This window comes from Artemia franciscana, chromosome 7 (assembly GCF_032884065.1).
Source record: "Artemia franciscana chromosome 7, ASM3288406v1, whole genome shotgun sequence".
NCBI lineage: Eukaryota > Metazoa > Arthropoda > Branchiopoda > Anostraca > Artemiidae > Artemia > Artemia franciscana.
The window spans coordinates 29122832-29145103 of record NC_088869.1 but is presented as its reverse complement, the minus strand read 5'-3'; the positions used below and the strand labels follow the sequence as shown (position 1 = coordinate 29145103).

Here is a 22272-nt window from a genome sequence, read left to right as displayed (position 1 = left end):
TTATCGAAAACTTATAGTCTATTAAATTAATAGATTTATAGACAATAATGAAACTTAATATAGAGTGTTAATGGCTAAAAAAATGTGAGGTTCTTAATGCAAATATATAATACAACGTATAAATAATCCACCCAAAAAGCAGAGCTTGTCCAGGAGGCACAGATTGAACAGAACGAAAGAGAGATATCTTAATGTCTCAGTCAGAGTATCATAGTTAACAGTAGTAAGAGATTGAGCAAAAAGTGCTAAAAGTTTAAGCTACCATTAAGTATTTTAAATTTAAACTAGGTGATCTAGTTTTAGCTTGGAGACACATGAGCTATTGATTGAGCGTTTTTTTTTTGTTTTTTTTTTGTATATCGTTTTTGTAAAGGACTATCCTAACTCAATGCTTAAATATCAGTAATGAATAGTATTTATACGCATTTGTAACTTGTATAAGTAATCCATAACGTGTAATGAACTTCAATAACAGTTCAACTCAACACAATGATTAAGTGGTAATAGTGTCACATTTGAGAGTTTTTTTTTTTTTTTTTTTTTTTTTTTTTTTTTTTTTTTTTTTTTTTTTTTTTTTTTTTTTTTCAAGAAATGAATTCCAACAGCTAATATTAACATGAGTGAAAGTTTTTTTTTCGTGTGGGTTATCTTAGTAACCCTTAGTGTTTGGATAAAAATAATTCTAATAAATTGCCTCAATATCAATACTGTGTAATAATTACATGTCATGTCTTTCAAAATTAGGCCCTAAGTTTGAAGAACCACCCAGTACTGATGTTCAGCAAAAATAGGAAAGATAAGGAAAAATTTATGCAGTGATATGTTGCAGATATTCCATGTGTATGTTTTTGAGCCCGCTTAAAAATATTCTATGTGCGTGTTTGTGAGTTCACTTGTGTGCTGTTTAATGAGAATAAGGAAATGCAAGCATGACAAATTATAATAACTTGAAATATTTCCAAGGGTGAAAGTATTTTATTTTTAACTTATAAAAACAACGTATCTGAGCCAAGTCAAACGTTTTACCATATGGCAGATACCTACAATTTCGCAAAATCTTATATCTTACACTCACCACTTTGTTTTGTATGTTCAGTTGTTAGTATTATATTTATTGTTTATTTGACATCTACCGTTTATTGATAGGTCATTTTTTACATAATAAATTGGTGAGTAAAATCTATAATTTGACAAATTGTTGCCACTTGCTATAAGGCAGACATTTAATTTGACTCAAATGGGTTGTTTCTTTGAGTCCAAACCAAATATTTCCGTTCTATAAAAAGTTTACTATGGTCATTGAAAAAGTACTAGATTTGGAACTGGGCTGAACTCGATATTGGTATATTTCATGTGGCCTATTGCATCATGAAAAAGTAAGGTGATAAGTCTAGTTTACAAGTTGAAATACAAGAAAATTGGTGAGGCAACTAATTCCAAATATTGTCATTAAATCTAAGAAAGTGAAAGAAGAAGCACTACACTAAAAAGATAATTATAAAATTCAAAAAATAAAAAAGACACTGACGAAAGAGTGTCTTTAAGACCGATTGACATTCTTTCAATGGCCTGTCATCCTAAACCTTTTCCTTAATATATATTTCCAGCTTCGAATTTTAGCATTTTGAAACTTGTGTAGTTACAAACTTTTTTCCTGTCTACAACCATGGTTTTCTGTAAATTCCAAAATATGCTTACAGTTTAGCGTCTCCTCTTTTAGTTTGTATAAGTTTGTGTGCAAGTACCTTCAACACACAGCAATTTACATAGTACTGTTTTGTTGCTTATCTTTCCGTTTTCGTTAATCAGGTAGTCTTTTTGTATGTAGAAATGCTAATCTTCTCGTTGATAATGCTGATGAACTTAAGGAAGAAGATACGCATTGCTAAGATTCCTATTTAAACGCTGAAGTGGTAGAATTTTTTTTTCAATGTTAATGACGATCTGCACTGTGTTTCGACTCATCGGCGTAATGGTTTGTGTTTTTACATAGGTGGCAGCTGCGGTGCAGCCGTTTCTTGTGGACTGAGAGCTGCAAGGCAACTTAAAGAAGGTCAACGTTGTGTTATTATCTTGCCTGATGGGCTGAGAAATTACATGACAAAATTTCTTAGTGATCAGTGGATGATGGACAAGGAACTTCTCGAGATATCCAGCGACCCTAGTCAGTTACATTGGTGGTCAAATCATCCCGTCTCCCATCTAAAAGTAGGAAAGCTTTATGTTACGCTAAATAATAGAAACTTTGGTGCAGTAATAATAATAATAATTTATTTTTGACCCGCTACAAAAAATGAAAGCGGAGTATCAATAAAAGAAACAAAACAAACACTACACAAAACAGAAAAAACAAGAAACTAAAGCAAACGAGTAAGGCCTCTGTGGGTGGGCAGATACTTATAAGTAGACTGGGGTATTTTGCCAGCAAGCTCCGTGAGATTCGACCCAATATCCAGGAAAAATAAATAGATATGAGGCTCCTATTTCTATACCATGCAGGCAGATACAATAGAAAACGGGAAAACCGGAAATAATAAGAACGAATTGAACTGATATCTTTTTTATAAAAAATAGGGTAAATACCAGAAAGAAACAAAACTGAATGATCTGTAAAAACCGAGTATAATTTAGCAAGAGACTTTCTATTGTATCTGCCTCGGTTAGCAACAACTTTAGAGTAACTTAATTGGATTTTCGTCTTGCAATCAGCAATAGCGAGAGTCCGTAAGGATTTTAGTGTTTTACTAACGTTAATTCCTAGCCACCGAAATGAAGATCCACAGATTAGAGGAGTAGTGATATTACTATTAAATGAAAGATATTCACACTTTGAAAGATTAAGAGAAAGTCCAATCGCATGAAGTTTAGATGCTACTATGGAAACAGACAGAGAGAGCTCTTTTTTAGTCCTACTGATCAAAAGAATATCATCCGCATAGGCAAGATAAGAAATATTTACAGAATTAAGGATGCAAGTAGGTGGAATAGAGGACAGGACAGATGATATAGAAAGTTTGAAAATAGAGGGGAGAGGACAGCACCTTGCCGGACCCCACAGTGTCCTTTAGTTATAAAGTTTCGTAAGTTTATTATTGTTAAACTTGCGGTTATGCTGAAACTTCAAGGACTTTGCAGCATGCACCAGCGTTGCATGTCTTATTTATAATAAATACGCGGCTATTGATACTGACAGATCACGGAAGGCAAGATAGTCTGACAATATTTAAAAATGACTCTATAGATATTTTTTTTTTCTGGACACCCAAAAGTAGACAATAAGTTTAATACCATGTCTATTACCGACTGATTGCCACAGAAAAAGAAAAACAAGAAAAGACTAACAGGACTTTCACAGACTGACACTGGACTTTACAGCCCCTACCGGCGGTGCTGATCTCCGTTTCATAGCCCTTCAGTCAGGAAGTATAACGGGGGTCTGAGGATCAGCCATAGTGTGCTTTCGCAAACCCTTCCTGTTTACCTTCTCCATATTTTTCCACATAGAGCTGGGTCGGTTCTAGATGAGCTTACAGAGTCGTACCACTGACCCTTGTTCTAAATCAAATAACCAGTGACACCATGACCTGAGCCCCTGTCCTCACGGACAAAGGATTTGAAATCTAGCGTGCTAACCACTTGGCTAGGACGGTTCCTAGCTAATTGCCACGTAAACACTTAACTAAGAATTATCAAACTACATCATTGTGTTATATTATTTTTTATAATCGTCTCACAAACGTTTACAAGAAGACAAATCTTTCTGTCTTCGAATGTATAAGAAGCGAATAAAAAGCTTTACCAATTAATCCAACGCCACAACCATATAGCCCCTCGTACCTGAATAGAAGCAAGCTTTACATTTCTTGCTTACAAGTCAATCTTTGGGATAGAAGAGAAGTTCTCATATAATGGGTATTTAAAGCCTACTAGTGCCTTGATTGTTATGTTCAATGAACTGGAATTTCTTTACCAACGTCTCCTTAGGTGTTTGTGTACCCTCTTATCAAATTCCAAGTGAATGCGGAAACTTTAGTAAGGAGGGTAGATGGGGCTTGAAAGTGGTGAATGTCTCAAAAATCCTTCCGTTTTATCCCCTTGGACCGAAACCACCTGCTCCATAAGTTTCGACCTAATTGGAGGTTGGAGAAGGGAATTTCCTTTGAAAATCATGATGTTCATGTCCCATCGTCTCTAGCTACTTGTTTCATTAATTTTAAGCCGATCAGTAAAAAAAAAAATCCCTGCCTACCTCTCTACCGAAAACTCGGCAATGTGATCTAGTAATGGAGAGCCCCAGGACCTACTCTGTATTTCCAATCACAAAGAAAACGAACTTTTGCAGTGAAGGCGGACGTGTCTTTGAGAAACCACGGGTCTATTTTATGCTGAAATCGTCCTGATTGGAAATTATTATACGTTTCGATTGAAACAAGGTGCAACATACCTAACTTTGAGCTAGAAACTTGATGGCAAAGGGAGAGAATTGTTGGAGCATGGGCCCAATTTTTATCTCAAATCACAATGATTAGAAAATCATTGCAGTTTTTTTTTTTTTTTTTTTTTTTTTTTTTTTTTTTTTTTTTTTTTTTTTTTTTTTTTTTTTTTTTTTTTTTAATACATTGTTTGATATGGCTATCTTTCTGCTAAAAATTTAGATGTAGGAGAGGTCACGGCTCGTCTTTTATTCTAAAAGTCTTGTGGGGGGGGGGGGGAGAATTTTATTTGACGAGGCATGTCCGTCATGTCATGTCCCTTGTGCTATTGGAGGTGATGTGTGCTATTGTTATATTTGCTCTTGTTTTGGAGGGAGCATTTAGGGGGACTATGGAGGAACCAGGGACTTAGTTTATGCCTCCAAATAATATTGATATAGAATGCTTGGCAGATGAGATTTTTGAGGGTGGGGGTTGTATGAGAGGATAAGGGCCTATTTTGGTCGTTCAGTGATTTTTTCAGTTTTTTCAGTTATTTTTTCAGTTTTTTGGTCGTTCATTTTGGTCGTTATATGGTCAAGTTGAACATATTTGCAAGATTCGGATACAAAGAAGTATGTTGGGCAATAAGAGGGTGGGGTGTCACTGGCCCACTTCGACTCTCCAATCGTACTAATTGAAAATCGTTGCATGACTGCTTCAAAAAGTGTAATATCCCTAGCTTTTGTCAAAAAGTAGGGACGGGGAGGAGGGGCCATGGACCAACTTTTTGCCTCCAGATTATTTTTGAAACAAATCTTGAGTTAGCTCGTTTCTGAGCAGAGTCGTTTTTCTTCTTTTTTTGTGTGTGTGTATATGCCATGTCAAGGAATTGTTAATCCCCTGAAAATTTGAAAATGGTTTATCTCGTGAACGAAGTCTTTACAGAAAAAACTGATGCAATGAGCATTAAACAGCTCTTCAACGACTATCGGTAAGCGTTAAATAAAAAAATGTATTTTCTTATTTTACTACTATATCACTACTTATATTACTACTATGGAAAGAGCAAGGAAACCCCCTCCTCTCCAGTTTCTTTAGTAATGAGGTAACTATTTAGGTAACTTTAATAAGGGGTTTAATTTAGAAAGAATGTGGTTGAGGTTTATTAAGCGTATGTTAGGCCTTGATAATAAGTTTAATGGGTTAGTACTGAGAGGGGATATAGGAATAAAGTGTATGAGACAGAATAGGTTAATTAGTATGGTTAAATATTCGGAAAGGATGTCATTTATAGAAGATAATAGGCTAGTTAAACAAGCATTTTTAATGATGCTTCAAGGTAGGAGGAAGGATTCGTGGCCAGAGTGAAGAATATATTAGACCGTGCAGGGCTAGGTAATTGCTGGAATGAGGGAAAGGGAATAGGAGAGATCTTAGGGACTGTATCTAGGCTAGTTGCTACTAGGCTAGAATCTCAGGAAGTTCAGGTCTGGCAAGCTGCGAAGGCCACCTCGCCGTCCCTTGGGATATACGTGGAGGTTAAGGAGAACTGGGGCGAAGAAATTTACCTAACAATGGGATAACTCCAGAAGATTTGAAATGGGTAATGTATGTAAGGGGGAATTTTATGCCTCTAGGAGAACGTAGGAAATATTTAGGGAGAAATGAATAGAGGGATGTTACTTACTGTTGCCCTATGTGTGGAGAGATGGATGAGTCTTTGTATCATTTTTAAGAGTTGTAGGGAGTTGAGGGAGTTGCGCTTGGAAATATTTGGTAGGGAGGTCGAGGGGAGAGATTGGATTTTGGAAATTTTGAGAAGTAGGTGTCACTTGAGTATAAATAATATTGTGAAGTTTGTTCGTGTAGGTATGAGGTATTATGACGATTTTCTTAAATAATTAGTTTTGGTTTATTACCAAACTAATTATTCCTCTAACTCAGTCCCAAAAACAGAATATTAAATTACAAATTCAACAGAATCGCAAACAGACATAGCATAGCTTGTGATGGCAAAGGGAGAGAATTGTTGGAGCATGGGCCCAATTTTTATCTCAAATCTCAATGATTAGAAAATCATTGCAGTTTTTTTTTTTTTTTTTTTTTTTTTTTTTTTTTTTTTTTTTTAAATACATTGTTTGATATGGCTATCTTTCTGCTAAAAATTTAGATGTAGGAGAGGTCACGGCTCGTCTTTTATTCTAAAAGTCTTGTGGGGGGGGGGGGAGAATTTTATTTGACGAGGCATGTCCGTCATGTCATGTCCCTTGTGCTATTGGAGGTGATGTGTGCTATTGTTATATTTGCTCTTGTTTTGGAGGGAGCATTTAGGGGGACTATGGAGGAACCAGGGACTTAGTTTATGCCTCCAAATAATATTGATATAGAATGCTTGGCAGATGAGATTTTTGAGGGTGGGGGTTGTATGAGAGGATAAGGGCCCATTTTGGTCGTTCAGTTATTTTTTCAGTTATTTTTTTAGTTTTTTGGTCGTTCATTTTGGTCGTTATATGGTCAAGTTGAACATATTTGCAAGATTCGGATACAAAGAAGTATGTTGGGCAATAAGAGGGTGGGGTGTCACTGGCCCACTTCGACTCTCCAATCGTACTAATTGAAAATCGTTGCATGACTGCTTCAAAAAGTGTAATATCCCTAGCTTTTGTCAAAAAGTAGGGACGGGGAGGAGGGGCCATGGACCAACTTTTTGCTTCCAGACTATTTTTGAAACAAATCTTGAGTTAGCTCGTTTCTGAGCAGAGTCGTTTTTCTTCTTTTTTTGTGTGTGTGTATATGCCATGTCAAGGAATTGTTAATCCCCTGAAAATTTGAAAATGGTTTATCTCGTGAACGAAGTCTTTACAAAAAACTGATGCAATGAGCATTAAACAGCTCTTCAACGACTATCGGTAAGCGTTAAATAAAACAATGTATTTTCTTATTTTACTACTATATCACTACTTATATTACTACTATGGAAAGAGCAAGGAAACCCCCTCCTCTCCAGTTTCTTTAGTAATGAGGTAACTATTTAGGTAACTTTAATAAGGGGTTTAATTTAGAAAGAATGTGGTTGAGGTTTATTAAGCGTATGTTAGGCCTTGATAATAAGTTTAATGGGTTAGTACTGAGAGGGGATATAGGAATAAAGTGTATGAGACAGAATAGGTTAATTAGTATGGTTAAATATTCGGAAAGGGTGTCATTTATAGAAGATAATAGGCTAGTTAAACAAGCATTTTTAATGATGCTTCAAGGTAGGAGGAAGGATTCGTGGCCAGAGTGAAGAATATATTAGACCGTGCAGGGCTAGGTAATTGCTGGAATGAGGGAAAGGGAATAGGAGAGATCTTAGGGACTGTATCTAGGCTAGTTGCTACTAGGCTAGAATCTCAGGAAGTTCAGGTCTGGCAAGCTGCGAAGGCCACCTCGCCGTCCCTTGGGATATATGCGGAGGTTAAGGAGAACTGGGGCGAAGAAATTTACCTAAAAATGGGATTGGCTCTGGAAGATTTGAAATGGGTAATGTATGTAAGGGGGAATTTTATGCCTCTAGGAGAACGTAGGAAATATTTAGGGAGAAATGAATAGAGGGATGTTACTTACTGTTGCCCTATGTGTGGAGAGATGGATGAGTCTTTGTATCATTTTTAAGAGTTGTAGGGAGTTGAGGGAGTTGCGCTTGGAAATATTTGGTAGGGAGGTCGAGGGGAGAGATTGGATTTTGGAAATTTTGAGAAGTAGGTGTCACTTAATTATAAATAATATTGTGAAGTTTGTTCGTGTAGGTATGAGGTATCATGACGATTTTCTTAAATAATTAGTTTTGGTTTCTTTGCAGTCTATGTTTTGTTGCTGTTTTTTTTTTTTTTTTTTTTGCTTATTTTGTGTATGTCACCATGGCCCAATAGGGCTTTCGTGTGAATAAATCTATCTATCTATTTATTAAAGAGGCACATGTGATGCCATTCCTCTAACTCAGTCCCAAAAACAGAATATTAAATTACAAATTCAACAGAATCGCAAACAGACATAGCTTGTAAAAAGAAGATGACAGTACTTTTGGAGCCGTGGGAAAATGCTCCTTTGTTGGATCTACAAATTTTTCTACTTATCATTCTAATAAAATACTTTGGCAAGCACCAGGCACGTGTCGCGCATCTTAAGCACTTCAGATTTCTATTTCTATTATCTGATTTCTAACTTCTTTTAGAAACTGCCTGCTGTTTGTTTGCTTGCATGAATGGCGATCTCCACTGGAAAGCAGAAACGGGTCGGAAAAACGAAAGCTTTGTGGAACAACTTCAGATAGTCCTCTCTAACATAGACAGTAAAACTCCATTTAAGCAAACACACTTTATGTAGGCTCTAGCTGAAGGACAAGGGAAAATAATTCTTTCTGGCTACAGGCAAGACTTGTGCGGACCTTTGCAAATGAACATCGTATTCACCAATCCTGCCGAAGGACCACGGTTCTTGTAAATACCCGCAGATGTTAGGTCCTTACATATTTCTTCGGAAAAACTAAAATATGTGACAGAAAAAAAAATAGGACAAAGCCGAAGTGCTTCTCCTGTAACAGGGTGAATAGAAATTACACTGCACTATTAGTAATATTAATAGTTTTAATACAAAAGTTTTGAAGAATAGGGAGACAAGTGTGCGAACTGAGAGCCAAGGACATGACTGGTCAAGTACGGCTCTGAAATCTTTGGAACTCGATCTTCAAAAGCCGAGAATGATTTGTTAAACGTTTTCCAAAGTAATTGTGTAAGGATAGTTTTAGGTGTTCGTTTAACCCGTCGTATGTGAAACATTAAGCTTTATGAAAAATGCGGTTTGATCTTACTTTCCAGGGCTATAATGAAAAGTTTGAGATGGGTAGGCTACGGTTTACGGATCAAACATGACACATTGCCAAAGTTTGTGCTTTTTGGCCATCTAAAAAAATATATATCAAATCTTATCGATAAAACCTATGTAAGGTGAGGAAGCTAAGACTTTTAAAATTTATATATGATTTTAAATTTATTTTCTTATCGATGAAATTTGTGAAGTTTGTTTTCATTTATTTTATGTTTGTACTTTGCAAAATATAGGCTCGAATCGAGCCTTGGTAAGAATGTGAATATAAATGAATTGAACTAAATAATTTTTTGGGTAAAATGTTTTCTTTATATACCTATAAGATTCTCTGGTATAGAAGATTTTTTCTTCTTTTATTGCATGTTAACGATACCACTTTAGTAACGTTTCGTTTGCAGCTTCAAGCTCCACTGACAGTAATGCCAGATCTTTGCTGCCAAGACGCCATTGATATTATGAAAAAAGAAGGGTTTGACCAACTTCCTGTTGTTGAAAATGACGGGTAAGAAAATTTATGCTATCTGTTTTGGGTGAATAAACTGGAATACAGCAAACTTAATGCAATTATACTTAGATGACGAAGTGCTTCAAATGTCATTCTCCAAGGCCCGGCTATGGTGGGCTTGTTCTCCCCCAGAATCAACATCACACGTACTTGCCTGTGAAGGGTCCTTGTTAGCAGTCAAGGCCGTATCGAGGGGGGTTGGTAGGGGGTTTGAATCCCACTAAAGTGGACGTAGGGCTGCAATTGATTTGAAAAAGCAAAAGTCACAGGGTATCTTTGTGGAAACGTTCTTGTACCGTGGGCGAGGGGAGGGGGTTCCCTTTCCCGCCCTATTGTTGGGCCATTGTTTGATTGGGGCTTGGACGGAAATCCTAAGCTTAAAATGCCAAATATTTGCTTAAGAATTAAATAAAGCCAATGGAAATGTTTACCGAAAAAAATGATGTGGATTACTTAGATCTTAAATGTTTGATTAAGACTTTAGAAGCAAGTTCTATTTGCAATCTTCTTGTCGTTGTTTTTTGTTTATTGTTTTTTTCGGCATGTTTCTTTACTGTAGGAATTCCCGAAATGTCGTCTACGGAGCCTCATTGTTGCGTTCTTTGGCTACTTAACCTGGGATTGATATTGAAATTTTTGATTTGTTTGTATTATAAATTACTAACTGGCTAATGAGTGTTTCTTTGGATTTTGATGGTTATGTTCATATCAATCACCACCACTTACTTTGTTTAATTTAGAATCTTTGTGAAGACATCATTAAAAACAACTGCCAAAACACTATAAAAAAAATCTAAATGCAGAAACTGAAACTGGTCCATAAGCTACTTTGATTATTCTCATCTTTGAAAGGTTAGGAAAAAATAATAATAATTAAATAACACGTTGTACTTTAGTCATGAAGTCTCGATGGTTGCCATATTTGAGAAACTGTGCATCATGGGATGATTCATATCCTTTTTTACGGGATTTTTAGATATCAAATTGACATAGCTAGTTTTCCGTGAATATTTTTTCTTCCTCCTTTTTTAGCATGTCTGTCTCATTTTTAATTAAAGTTCTAAGATTGGCTGTCATATTTATAATAATTGTGAAAAATTAAATAAATGTTAACTTTGAAGAAGATGTTATAAGCGTAAGTATAACGGTCTGTACTATGAAGTCCCTGGATTATTAAGTCTGCAAAGACATTGATTTTTGTTTATCTTATGTAGCAGTGCTGTCTCTGGAGAATATTTGTCCTTTTTCCATGCAAAAGTTTTGCTATACAGAAATTTTTTTGGCTGTAGGGAATGTTGGTGTTTGATTAAGCAATTGATGGAATGTACTATTAAAAAACAAAAGCATCTACATTATTAAAGCATCTATACTTAATCTCTAACTCAGCCTCAAAGACCGTGAAAGTGCGACTTGAATAAGATTTTACAATGTGCAAATATTTTTTTCAGGAACATTTTGGGAATGGTAACTCTTGGCTCGTTATTAAGCAAGCTTCTCAACCACAAAGCAGATCCTAAGACACCGGTGAAAGACATTCTTTACTCTCAGTTCAAACAAATTTCTCTGGAAACTCCTCTGGGCAAACTCTCTAGAATTTTGCACCGTGACCATTTTGCTCTGGTTGTCCATAAGCAACGTTCCTGTAAGAACAGTGAGCGAAAGTTTGACATTATGTGTCTGCTTCGTTCGTTTTTTGTTTTGTTTCGTTTTTCTTTTTGCTTCTTTCAGCTCATTTGCTTACTATAGAGTTATGCATCTCTCTTTTCAAGAGTCACTTAAGGTTAATGTCTGCATTCTCCTTCAAAGGAGGAGTATCAAGTGACTGCATTGTATGCACACTTACCATAGTTGATCTTTAAAGAAAATGACTCATGGTGAGCATCTGATGCTTTTTCCATGCCTCATCTTATAGTTCTATCGTAAATTCTGCCCTGTCTAGGGTTCTAGGCATTTATGCCCCGGAAAATACCGCCCCTTACTGGAAAATACACCCTCGTTGAAAGGAAATTATTCCCAAAAATTAACTCCCCACTGAAAATTCCCCCAGACTGTCCCCCCTTCCTCGCAAAAAATATCCGTATGCTTCCCAATAACAAATAGGCCTACTATCTGTAAGCAGTGGACAAATTACAAAACTTAAAAAGGCCCTTAAACTTCTACAATGGGGTTCTCTGATTATTATTGTAGTTTGGGAGGGAGGGAGATTCGTCAAAGTGTGGGTTCTAATGATAAAACATTCCAGCTTTCTTAGAGCCATCAGATAAATACAGAATTAGTTCTAAGGCGGAGACGAGAAGGGGGTGGATATAGAAATTGATAATAAATCCCCAGGGCCATAAGGAGGTAGAAATCGATATTTATTTTCTAGGGCCGCAACCAGGATTTTCGGAGAAAGGGGGTGTAAAATAGAAACTAAAAAAAAACGAATCGAATTGTGAAATCGATATCTACTCTCTTATCATTTCTGGGAATATTTCAGGTCTAAGTTTTTATAATTAAAGTAAAGGGTACCATTAAATTCTAAAATGAGCAGAATTTATTCCGTACAGGAGGGGGACTGCCCCTTTCTCATTCACACCTCCACCTCATGGTCGCAGAAGTCGAAAGTGATTGAACACCAACCAGCCATGGGGGGTATTTTCCAGGGAGTTTTTTTGCAAGAGCGGGGGGGGGGGGGGTTAAGCGCCGGCCACCTGTGTCTATATGGTGAAATTTGTTTAAGCCACACAAAAGTACAAACGAACTGTTTTTTTTTTCATCCTGATCATTTGTTTTTTCTATCATACAGGTTGTACACGCAGAAGCGACGATAACAAGCATACGCACACTAATATTTTGATTTGCATATTAGGATTATGGGTTTTGGAACCCAATGAATTCAATGCGCTAATTGAGAAAGAGGAATTGCTAGATATTACTGACATTACAGATGCACTTTAACATGATCTATATAGTTTTTATTTTTGACACGAAGTAGTTACATGCTATTTAGCAGAGCGGAGCGCTCGAAATGTCCACTTCACTACTAGCTCGGTGCATAAAGAACAGTTGAAACAAACCAAAAAGAGATGATTCATAGAAAATAAAAACACAAGGATCGTAAAACAAAGTTATCATATGGTCAGGCTCGACTGGAGTGCCGGAGAGTAATCTCTGTTTCGAAATATTATGTCAAAAAACAGAAAAACAAAATCGAATTTAATGAGAAGTAGTCTTAATATCCATACAAAATCTAAGTTTCAGCGCAAGCTTCTAGAGCATTAGACATGTTGAATTTGTTTTGTTATTTCTTTTTGTAAATAAATTCGAGTTAGGTATTGTCCAACTATTTTTAAAAGAAATAAAAGAAAAGAGTTGTTCTAGATTTTTGATAAAGTATCCGAACCGTAATAATGCTTGTCAGCTTGGAGAATTTAGTTTAGGAACAATAGGGTTGGAAAATATGGAAACTGCTATAATTTACAGGTTTTTTGTAAAGTATCCATATGTTATATATATATATATATATATATATATATATATATATATATATATATATATATATATATATATATATATATATATATATATATATATATATATATATATATATATATATATATATATATATATATATATATATATATATATATATATATATATAAATTTACCATTTTTTTGAAATAAATATGGATCAAACTGATTCAATTCTTTCCCTTGGACACATGCTAGGTTTGTTCAAGTTATTACCAATCCATGGCTAATTAGAGAAAAAGCCAAGACAGATAGTCTGAGTGAGAGGCACCGATGGCATAAGCCTTTTTTGGGATGTATAAAAATATTGTCATTTTCACTTGTTGATCTATCATCTATCCATACATCTCCAAGATTATTCTTTTGATTTTTTAAAATTTTAAATGTTTAGGGCAGTACCACATTTTCGTCAGTGTTGCAACGGTAACAGTGAAAATTAGTAAGCAAACTGATTAGTTTTCGTCAGTAAAAATTTCAAACATCAATAATCTGCTGATTTGCAAAGACAACTTCACTTTTAAGGAAAGCTGATAGTTATTTAAGTTTTACGTAACTTAAATTTTTAAGGACCTCATGCATGGAATTGTTTAGCTACGACTTTTAGAAACATGGATAATTTTCGTGAATTCCGGCGGGAATTAAAGCTATTTTGCCAAAATATTTATGGTTTTAATTGTTGAATGGATCTCAAGTGGAGCCAAGATGTTGGTTTTGTTTTAAGTGATACTGATAGTTTTTTGTTGTTTTTTTTTCGTTTTTTTTTCTTTTTTGAAGTGTAATCCCGAATCGATGGAAATGTAGGGTAGTTGGATTTTTTTTTCTTTTCTTTTTCCTTTTCTTTTTTGTATTGTTTTTATTTTATGTGTACTGCGGTTGTCAGCCAAAACAAGCTCTGCTTCGGGTTATTTGGTTGTTTTGTTTTGTTTATTTATATTAATAAATCCATCTTTCTCTCTTTAAAGAAAAACTGATTCAAAAAATTAGGTTTCTTTTTAGTTTCTTTTGTAACTTAATTGCAAAAGAAGCATTTTTTTTTATTTTTTTTTTTTTTTTTTTTTTTTTTTTTTTTTTTTTTTTTTAGAAATTCTTGGTTTTATAAAGCCGGAAGCGGAATGTAAGAGTGGTATTTTGATTTGTGCTTTTTTGCGCTGCTTGTTTTTTATTACGCCGCTTTATCTGTTCAATCCTAGCTCTACACGTTCTTCATGCAAAAATACAGGCCAATTTTCACTTCTAATAGTTGAGGAAATAGACGATGATAATGTCATTATTCTTCTCTGTCAGAGAAGAAAGAAGTTTGATGATACCAAAAAAAGGCCGAGAACTCTTGAATTAGTTCGCTCAGCTGAAGAGCTTTAAAACCCATTTTCGTCATGGAGAAGCTTGATTAGAGACAAACGGAACTACTGTTTAGAACTAAAGAAAAAAAAAACTAAAAAAGATAAAAAACAAAAACTAAAAAGAGAACTAAAGATGGAGAAAAAAGCTTAAAGAACTTGCTGCTTAGAAGCTATGTTTTATCTTTGACTTGAAGATTTATTTCCTATTTCTCGCTTGAGGACTGCCTGCTTGCATCTTTGTTCTGTGTTGTGTTTTTCCTAATGTATGGAGAACTTTTCGTTCTTGTATTTCTTATTCTCTTTTGATTGCAGATGGAGGAACCAAGATACAGATGGAAGAGAAGACAGTTGTTGTTGGTATTGTAACGCAAATTGATTTGCTCAATTATATCACCACGCATGGGCAAGCTTGAAAAACATTAACGCCATTCTGGTCTAGGATTCAGAAAATGTCATGACAGATAACGGGCGCTCTTTTTGTGGTTTTTCTAAACGTTTGAAGTCTATTGTAGCGGGTTTAAGTTAGGTGATGGAGCTTGATTCAAGCGCAGTGCCAGTATCACTGATATCATAGTTTCCACCCTGTTTCGGCGTCGGTGGCGTCTTTGACCAGTGAAAACAAGCTCTCTTTAGTACTTGTGTTTTTAATGAATAAACTTGTTTTTAGCTTATTTTCTTTTTTTTTCGTTTATAATCAAATTTTATAAGTAATTGATATTTTTAGTATAGTATGGTGTTAAGTTTATTAATAAAAATAGAACTTTATAAAATGTTTATATATATATATATATATATATATATATATATATATATATATATATATATATATATATATATATATATATATATATATATATATATATATATATATATATATATATATATATATATATATATATATATATATATATATATATATATATATATATATATATAATACGTGAAAAATAAATTCATTCAGCTAAATCTTCTTGCCTGCCCATGAACTTGCAAAGGCAAGTTGTCCTAGGGGCGTGGCAGGAATAGAAAAATAAGAGAAAAGAAAATTTTAGTTCTAGTTATAAGCACAAATTAAATATACCAAATTTAATATATTATGCACAAATTAAATTAATTTTTATTTATTATTTTAAGCACAAATTAAATATATTATGAATGTTTATAATAATAAAAAATATACATATAGGTGCATAAATACATAATTCCTTGCTGAGTTGCTACTGTAGTCACTGTAACGACCAAAAAGAAAATAAAATTCTATATTCCAAATTATCTTCTATATTCCTTCACACACCTCAGACACCAGAAGAAGAAAAAAAAGATAATAGTAGCTTTATTTCTCTATTTCTAAAGCTTTATTGCTTTATTTTCTTGACTTTATTTCTAAATTTTCAAACCATTTTATATTATTAATGGTCATATCATTACTAGTTCATAAATTTAAAAATAAAATATAAGAAAAATGACAAATAATAACTTGAAACTCATAATTAGAATACATTTTTTCCTTAACTTTATTTCTAAATTCTTCAAACCTTTTTGTTTCATTAATTGTCTTATCACTACTATTCCGTAGTTTTATTCCTTGATAAATAAAGGAGAACTTAGACCTTGTAGTGATGGCAATTGGAGCAGACAGCGCCTTACTTGTTATTATAATATTATAATAACGAATATTATAATTGTGGCAATCAAACCTAACCTGAAACATACCTGAGAAGCATAAGGATAAATAATTATTATACTTAAACGTAAATAACGGGTGATAAAAATCCCGTAAGCCGGCAGCTGGTGAAAATTTGTGTATTCCATACTCCAATCTCACAGAATAACTGTTAAGATTTATTTCAGCGTAAACGTATCGCAGAGTAAACTGTTTATTTAAAGTTTCATAAACAGAGGCACAGGGAATCGATCATTATGTATATTGAACACCGGTCTTTATATACCAGAATACTTGTTATACGAAAAAAAAAATTACAATCAAATATAAGGATAGGACAAAGATCCTCTAGATCAATTGCTGGCGCATAGGGCTTTAAATCGACGTTCCAGTTGATGGGTCTTTTGTTTACAGGACAAGTAGCAAGCTTGTTGCCTAACCTTATATAGTATATGCTATGTAAAATAGTGTACCCAAGCCGAAGGAAGGGGGATAAGGGGCTGAAGCACGCTCTTCAAAAGGCCTTGAAAAAATGAATCCTAAATACTACATTTAGTTCGCGGTTTTGAATAATAAATTGTCTATTTGCTGCTTTATAATTCATATTTGAGTAATTATTGCGACTTAATGATGATTTTTTTGCTAGAAATATTTGTACAAAAACAGGTTCCGGTGCAATTCAACCAATTTAGAACTATTCCCATTCAAATCAATCCTTTCACTCGACTTCCATTCAACTCAACCGTTATGCAACTCAACTCCAGTTCAATCAAACTTCTGCAGGTGTGAGTTACACACACACACCGTGAAAACAGCAAGCCCCTTCCAAAATATTGGAAATTCAAGATTTTTTTTTCTTTAGCTTATGTTTGATGTGAACAGTTTTTTGTTGTTTTTTTTTTTCAAAAATAAAGTGAAGAGCAAAGCCTTTCTAGAAATCCATGCGCTCTAATCCCCGGGAAAAGCATTAGAATTTTAACATCCCAACTGGAAAAAATTGCTGTTTCTCAGTTCATAGCCAATTAATTTCAAAGCCATTTTGTTTGGTTTTTCATCGTATAGATGTGTCTGTTGTTTCTGAATGTGTGAGTTCCTTTAATCGTTAATGAATATAAGAGTGATTCTGGGTTCTGAATAAAATTCAGTGTAATGCTATCAGTCAGATATTGAAAAAAAATATATGAAGAATTTGGGAGATTAATCACTTTTTAATAAAAATTTCTAAGGCAGACATTTTCTGTTAATTAATTTGAACTTCATAGTTTGCTTTGAAATTTTTTCTTATATTGTCTGCAACTTGCTCGTTGAATTCTTGCTTTTCTAGTCCTACACGCAAACGTGACGGAAACTGACCAGTGGAGATAGGCATTCGTAGCTGGTTAAAATGGAAGACTGGTTGTCTAAAACTATAATTTCTTCTTCTACTTCGAAAATATTCCACCGAGACTTATCTTAGCTGGCACTCAAAATTAGAGATGTTGGAAAAGATGCACATGTAACTATGAAAAGAATTGTAAAAAAATGGCAAATATTAGCAGTTTACCTTTAAGTTATTGACGAGTAAGTGCTTTAAACAGAAGCAATTGTCCGGTTAAATCAGAAATAGGAGGAGGGATGGGTGTATAGCAATGATAACTTCCCATCACATGATACAAGGAGACTAAGAATGTTTCAAGCTCTTGGTATATTGCTTGAAATACTGAACGTTAGCCCGTTCTTTAGTTACTTAGGTAGTCTGTAGCCCTTGCTGTATCCTACAGCTACCGACGTCCTCCTCAGTGCAAATAGAGCAAAAATAGACTGTAGTCAGGACCTTTCAAAAAGGGAAGGGGCGACCGGGGCAAGCTGCCCTGGGTGCTGTGGCTTTTTTATTATTTATGTTTGAGCCAGGAGAAGGGGGGGGTAGTAAATTTTCACCCGGGCACCACCAACCCCAGGAACGATCCTGACTGTTGTCCATGAAACGAACCTCACAAACGAAAAACAAAATAGTTATCTTCACAGATAAGTTGTGAAAAATTTTCTGAAAAAAAAAATAATGGCAATGAAAATATAACTACAGTTTGAGAATTTTTTTTCTGTAACGTGCATCGATGAGCTTTATCTTTTATCATCTTAGTTTAAGTTTAATCTTAGTATTCATTGTTGTGAAATAACTGACATGCATGAGTTACTATCAGAGTATTATCACATGTTTCTTCTATGTTATTAAACTTTGGCCCCTTCTTCACCCCCGAAACAAATGCCTGCGCAAAAGTCTGTTGTAGTGTGTTTAATAATCACTACTCTAAACCGCCACCGGTCATTTACAAATACCCGTAAAAAATTTGACGAAGATAGTTAAGAAGTATAAACATTTATGCGTCCCTTTGGTGGCGCACTGGTAGTACGGGACCCAGAGTTTGAGTCCGACGGCAGCAACACACGGAATGGCCGACTTACTATACTTGTAAACTAAAAACGCTCGAATTATTTGGGCTTCCCATCCGAAAGCCTTTTCAACGGCACAAAAGAAGAAACCATACTAAACAGCTAAAACACCCAAAAAACTCGTTTTGTGAACGTCCTTCTTATACCGTTTATTTTTCTCTTTTAAATTCACCCGACGCGAAGTTTCCTTCAAGAAATGACGATAATTCATTTGAGCATTAATTGTACATTCTTTTTGTACGAATTAGAAAACGTAAGGAAATTACAAACAGAAACATTTAGTAAGATAGAAACCATACTAAACAGCTAAAACACCCAAAAAAACTCGTTTTATGAAAGTCCTTCTTATACCGTTGTTTAGTTTTCTCTTTTAAATTCAACCGACGCGAAGTTTCCTTCAAGAAATGACGATAATTCATTTGAGAATTAATTGTACATTCTTTTTGTGCGAATTAGAAAACATAAGGAAATTACAAACAGAAACGTTTAGTAAGATATCTCCAGACACGGTCAATAGCTCCTCTGTGAAGACAGTAATTCATATTACAATTGAACTACTGAGATATTATTCTTAAACATAGCACCCCAAGAGCACCTATGAGGACTGGGAGAGATAGAAGTCTTCAAATGCTAAATATACAATATTCAGAACGACATAAAGCTTTGACCTGTTTTTCGGGCTCTCGCCCCCTTGCGGGAAGCACATCCGTTCCCTCGGAAAAATTTTACCGTGTACTTCGTTCACATTATTCGAAACGTTTCATTTCCTTCTAAGAAAATAAGTAATTTGGTAACGATGAACTAAGCCAGAATTTTCTTTTAAAAACTCCCGACAATTAGTAAATATGAACAAGCTTACCGCAGTGAGTTAAAGACTAATATTAAGGATATTTTTCTTTCCCCTTTTCTTAAAAATGTTAAAGTTTTACTACAAAGGTCTTTTATTGAAAAACTGGTACAAGTCTATTGCTAATTACAACGTTCCAAAAAATGAAGATAAAAAAGAATATAAGATAAAAAAAAACTCAAATATCACTCCTTTAAGTTCCAAACTCTACAAGCATAGTCGAGCATTATCTTTTAATGTATAACTCATATGTGTAGCTAAAGTAACTTTCCAAAAAACAACGATGAAACAAAAGAAAAAAAGCTTTATGATCACTCCTTAGCATCTGCCACACCACCTGCTGTAATGGCAAACATGGCTTCGGCCTCGGGGAGACATGGTGAATCGTATATTTTACAAATTCTTGTTTCGCCACGGCCCTTTCGAAGATACAACCTGAAATTGAAATTGGTTCGATTATTACCAGAGGCAAAGTGCGTAATTGTAAATCCAACCCTGGTCCTTATATTTTTGTAACCCTTAAGAAGTTTATGTATAAAAATGGAAAGAAACTGTCAACATTATAAATAAAAACAATAATTGCGGTAGGGTAGAATATTGCCATCTTATTTCCCTTTACAGGTAATAGAAATAATGATGTTAATAGAATACCGTAACAAAATTTGAACAACGTTTATTTACATACAACAGGAAACACAAATAATTTACATACAATCATAAAGACAAGAACGTGAAACATAAATATTAATATACCGATACTCTTGTCAAAACGGGCTTTTATTTATTACTTATTTAGTTTGCAAAATTCTGCCTTGTGCTCTCACACGTGGGTACAGGTTAAAAATTAGAAGGTTTTCCGGGTGGTGACTCGTGTTTTAATTGTTAACTTTTCTTTTGTTTGAAGTTTATGTCTTCTAAGTTCTCCTTTGCGGACAAGTTAATGCTTAAAGTAAAAGTTAGAACATAAGGTAGGAGTTGAGAAAAAAATATATTTTCATTGATAATAAAATTCGGATTACAATCGACATTTACAGTTGTGTTGCTGGGCATCAATACGGTTTTTTTTTCCAATGATCTCTAGCCCAAAAATTTCGAAAAGAGATGAAAATTTCTAGATTTGTTCTAGTATGTAGATCTCGAAAAAATGGAGAAAAGCTTCTCTGATGATTTCGTTTAGTTTTTCAACATCTTTTTGCTAGTTTGCTAAATCGTACAGAGAATAATCAGAACAAAACTGTTTTAGAAAAGTACATTATGATATACGACTCATTTAGAAATTGAAATTATCTCCCTGAAAACATGATCTCATACTGTGGAGCTTTTCTAGGCTTTCAAGAAATGAGTCTGGGAACTCAGTTCTGCAATCCCAAACTCTGATCTTTTCTGCTTTTATGACATTTTCCGTATTTATCTAATTTTAGATATTCAAAAAAGATTTACGTTGTGTCTCCGTTTTTCAAGAAATGCAATTCTAAAACATTGTTCCCAAAAGATGCACACCGTCCAGATTCCACCCACTCCATGCCCGCTTGTCTATCCATTCCAGATACCTTACATCAAGATATGAAGAAAGTTCATACTACCGAAAAACTAATAATCTAATTAAAGTTTACCCATTACTGTCATTTATGGCCTTTCCCTCGTTCTTTGTGTTTTTATTGGCTGCTTTAATTTCTTTAAATATTCTACTAGTTATGAACCTTCCCGATACGTTTACTTACTTCTCTGTCTTTTTTACCTATTTTATCACAGTTGTTTTTTCGTTTTTTGTGTGTTTGTTTTTAAGTTTCACTCTGAAATGGAAATTTAGCCCATATGGGCTTATGATAATAATTTTTTCAAGGTAAGTTTTGTCTCTTGTCTTGTAAAACTGCACAAAAAGGTGATGTTGTGCATTATGTCCATTTGCGAGGAATCAGTAAGCTGCTTTTTCCAGCAGCACTTATCGCCGTCTTTATTTTACGTCGTATTTAGCAAATGGTCGACAAATGTGTAAGAGACATGGCTTTCGTTCAAACATATTCTGTTCGGACCTCATTTTAGCGGTGGTCGGCGTTTACCCCCCCCCCCAAGACAAGTGACGGAATAGATGGGAAATGTACAACTTGGACTATATATTTGCACATAAGGGAGGGGGGGTAAAATGGCCACTTAATTATAATACTAAGCTGTGTTTTAAAACTCTATTAAAAAAACTTTAGCTTAAAGAGGGAGGCCTTGAGGAGGAGGCAACTCCTTTCATAGACATGATAATTTTTGTTCGTTTTAAGTTTTAATGTTGCTCCGTTCTTTCAGTTGAAACAACTTTATTTCTGATCAACGATCAATTTAATTTCTGATCGTTTTTAAATAATACTGGGAAATCTGGCTGTCTCTCCATGAGAAATTCCGGTACTTGTGTGTTATTAGCCACTCACTCAAGTTTACAATGTGTAAAACTCAATAAATTAATATCCAACATATTAACATAAACTATGAAATATTAGTATAGTTGTTTTTAAACGCTTTCCTTCTTTGTTTCTAACCATTTTGAAATGAATTTATTCTTTTTTATTAGAATTATGAAACATCAAATTTTCAAAGTTGCAGCCATTATTTCTAATCTTTACGAGAAGCCTCTCGAACATCATTGTATTGACGCACGGCCAAAATATACGGCACATAAGAAAATCTTGGAAAAGAGGACAATCCCC

General features: G+C 34.4%; 2 protein-coding genes across 3 annotated transcripts in view; one reads left to right on the top strand and one right to left on the bottom strand.

Moving 5' to 3' along the window:
* LOC136029127 (cystathionine beta-synthase-like) overlaps nt 1-15310 on the top strand; it is a 193653-nt gene extending 178343 nt beyond the window's left edge. The window contains exons 8-11 of one of the 2 annotated variants that reach the window (XM_065707206.1): nt 1994-2208; nt 9680-9783; nt 11235-11437; nt 14952-15310. In XM_065707206.1, coding sequence (XP_065563278.1) covers nt 1994-2208; nt 9680-9783; nt 11235-11437; nt 14952-15052 — 623 coding nt within the window. In that variant the 3' untranslated portion in view covers nt 15053-15310. The remainder of the gene's footprint in view (nt 1-1993; nt 2209-9679; nt 9784-11234; nt 11438-14951) is intronic. The other variant, XM_065707207.1, reaches the window with a different exon arrangement.
* Nucleotides 15311-19655: 4345 nt separating this feature from the next.
* LOC136029125 (DNA repair protein RAD51 homolog A-like) overlaps nt 19656-22272 on the bottom strand; it is a 33684-nt gene continuing 31067 nt past the window's right edge. Inside the window, exon 7 of the mRNA XM_065707202.1 lies at nt 19656-20014. Coding sequence (XP_065563274.1) covers nt 19891-20014 — 124 coding nt within the window. The 3' untranslated portion in view covers nt 19656-19890. The remainder of the gene's footprint in view (nt 20015-22272) is intronic.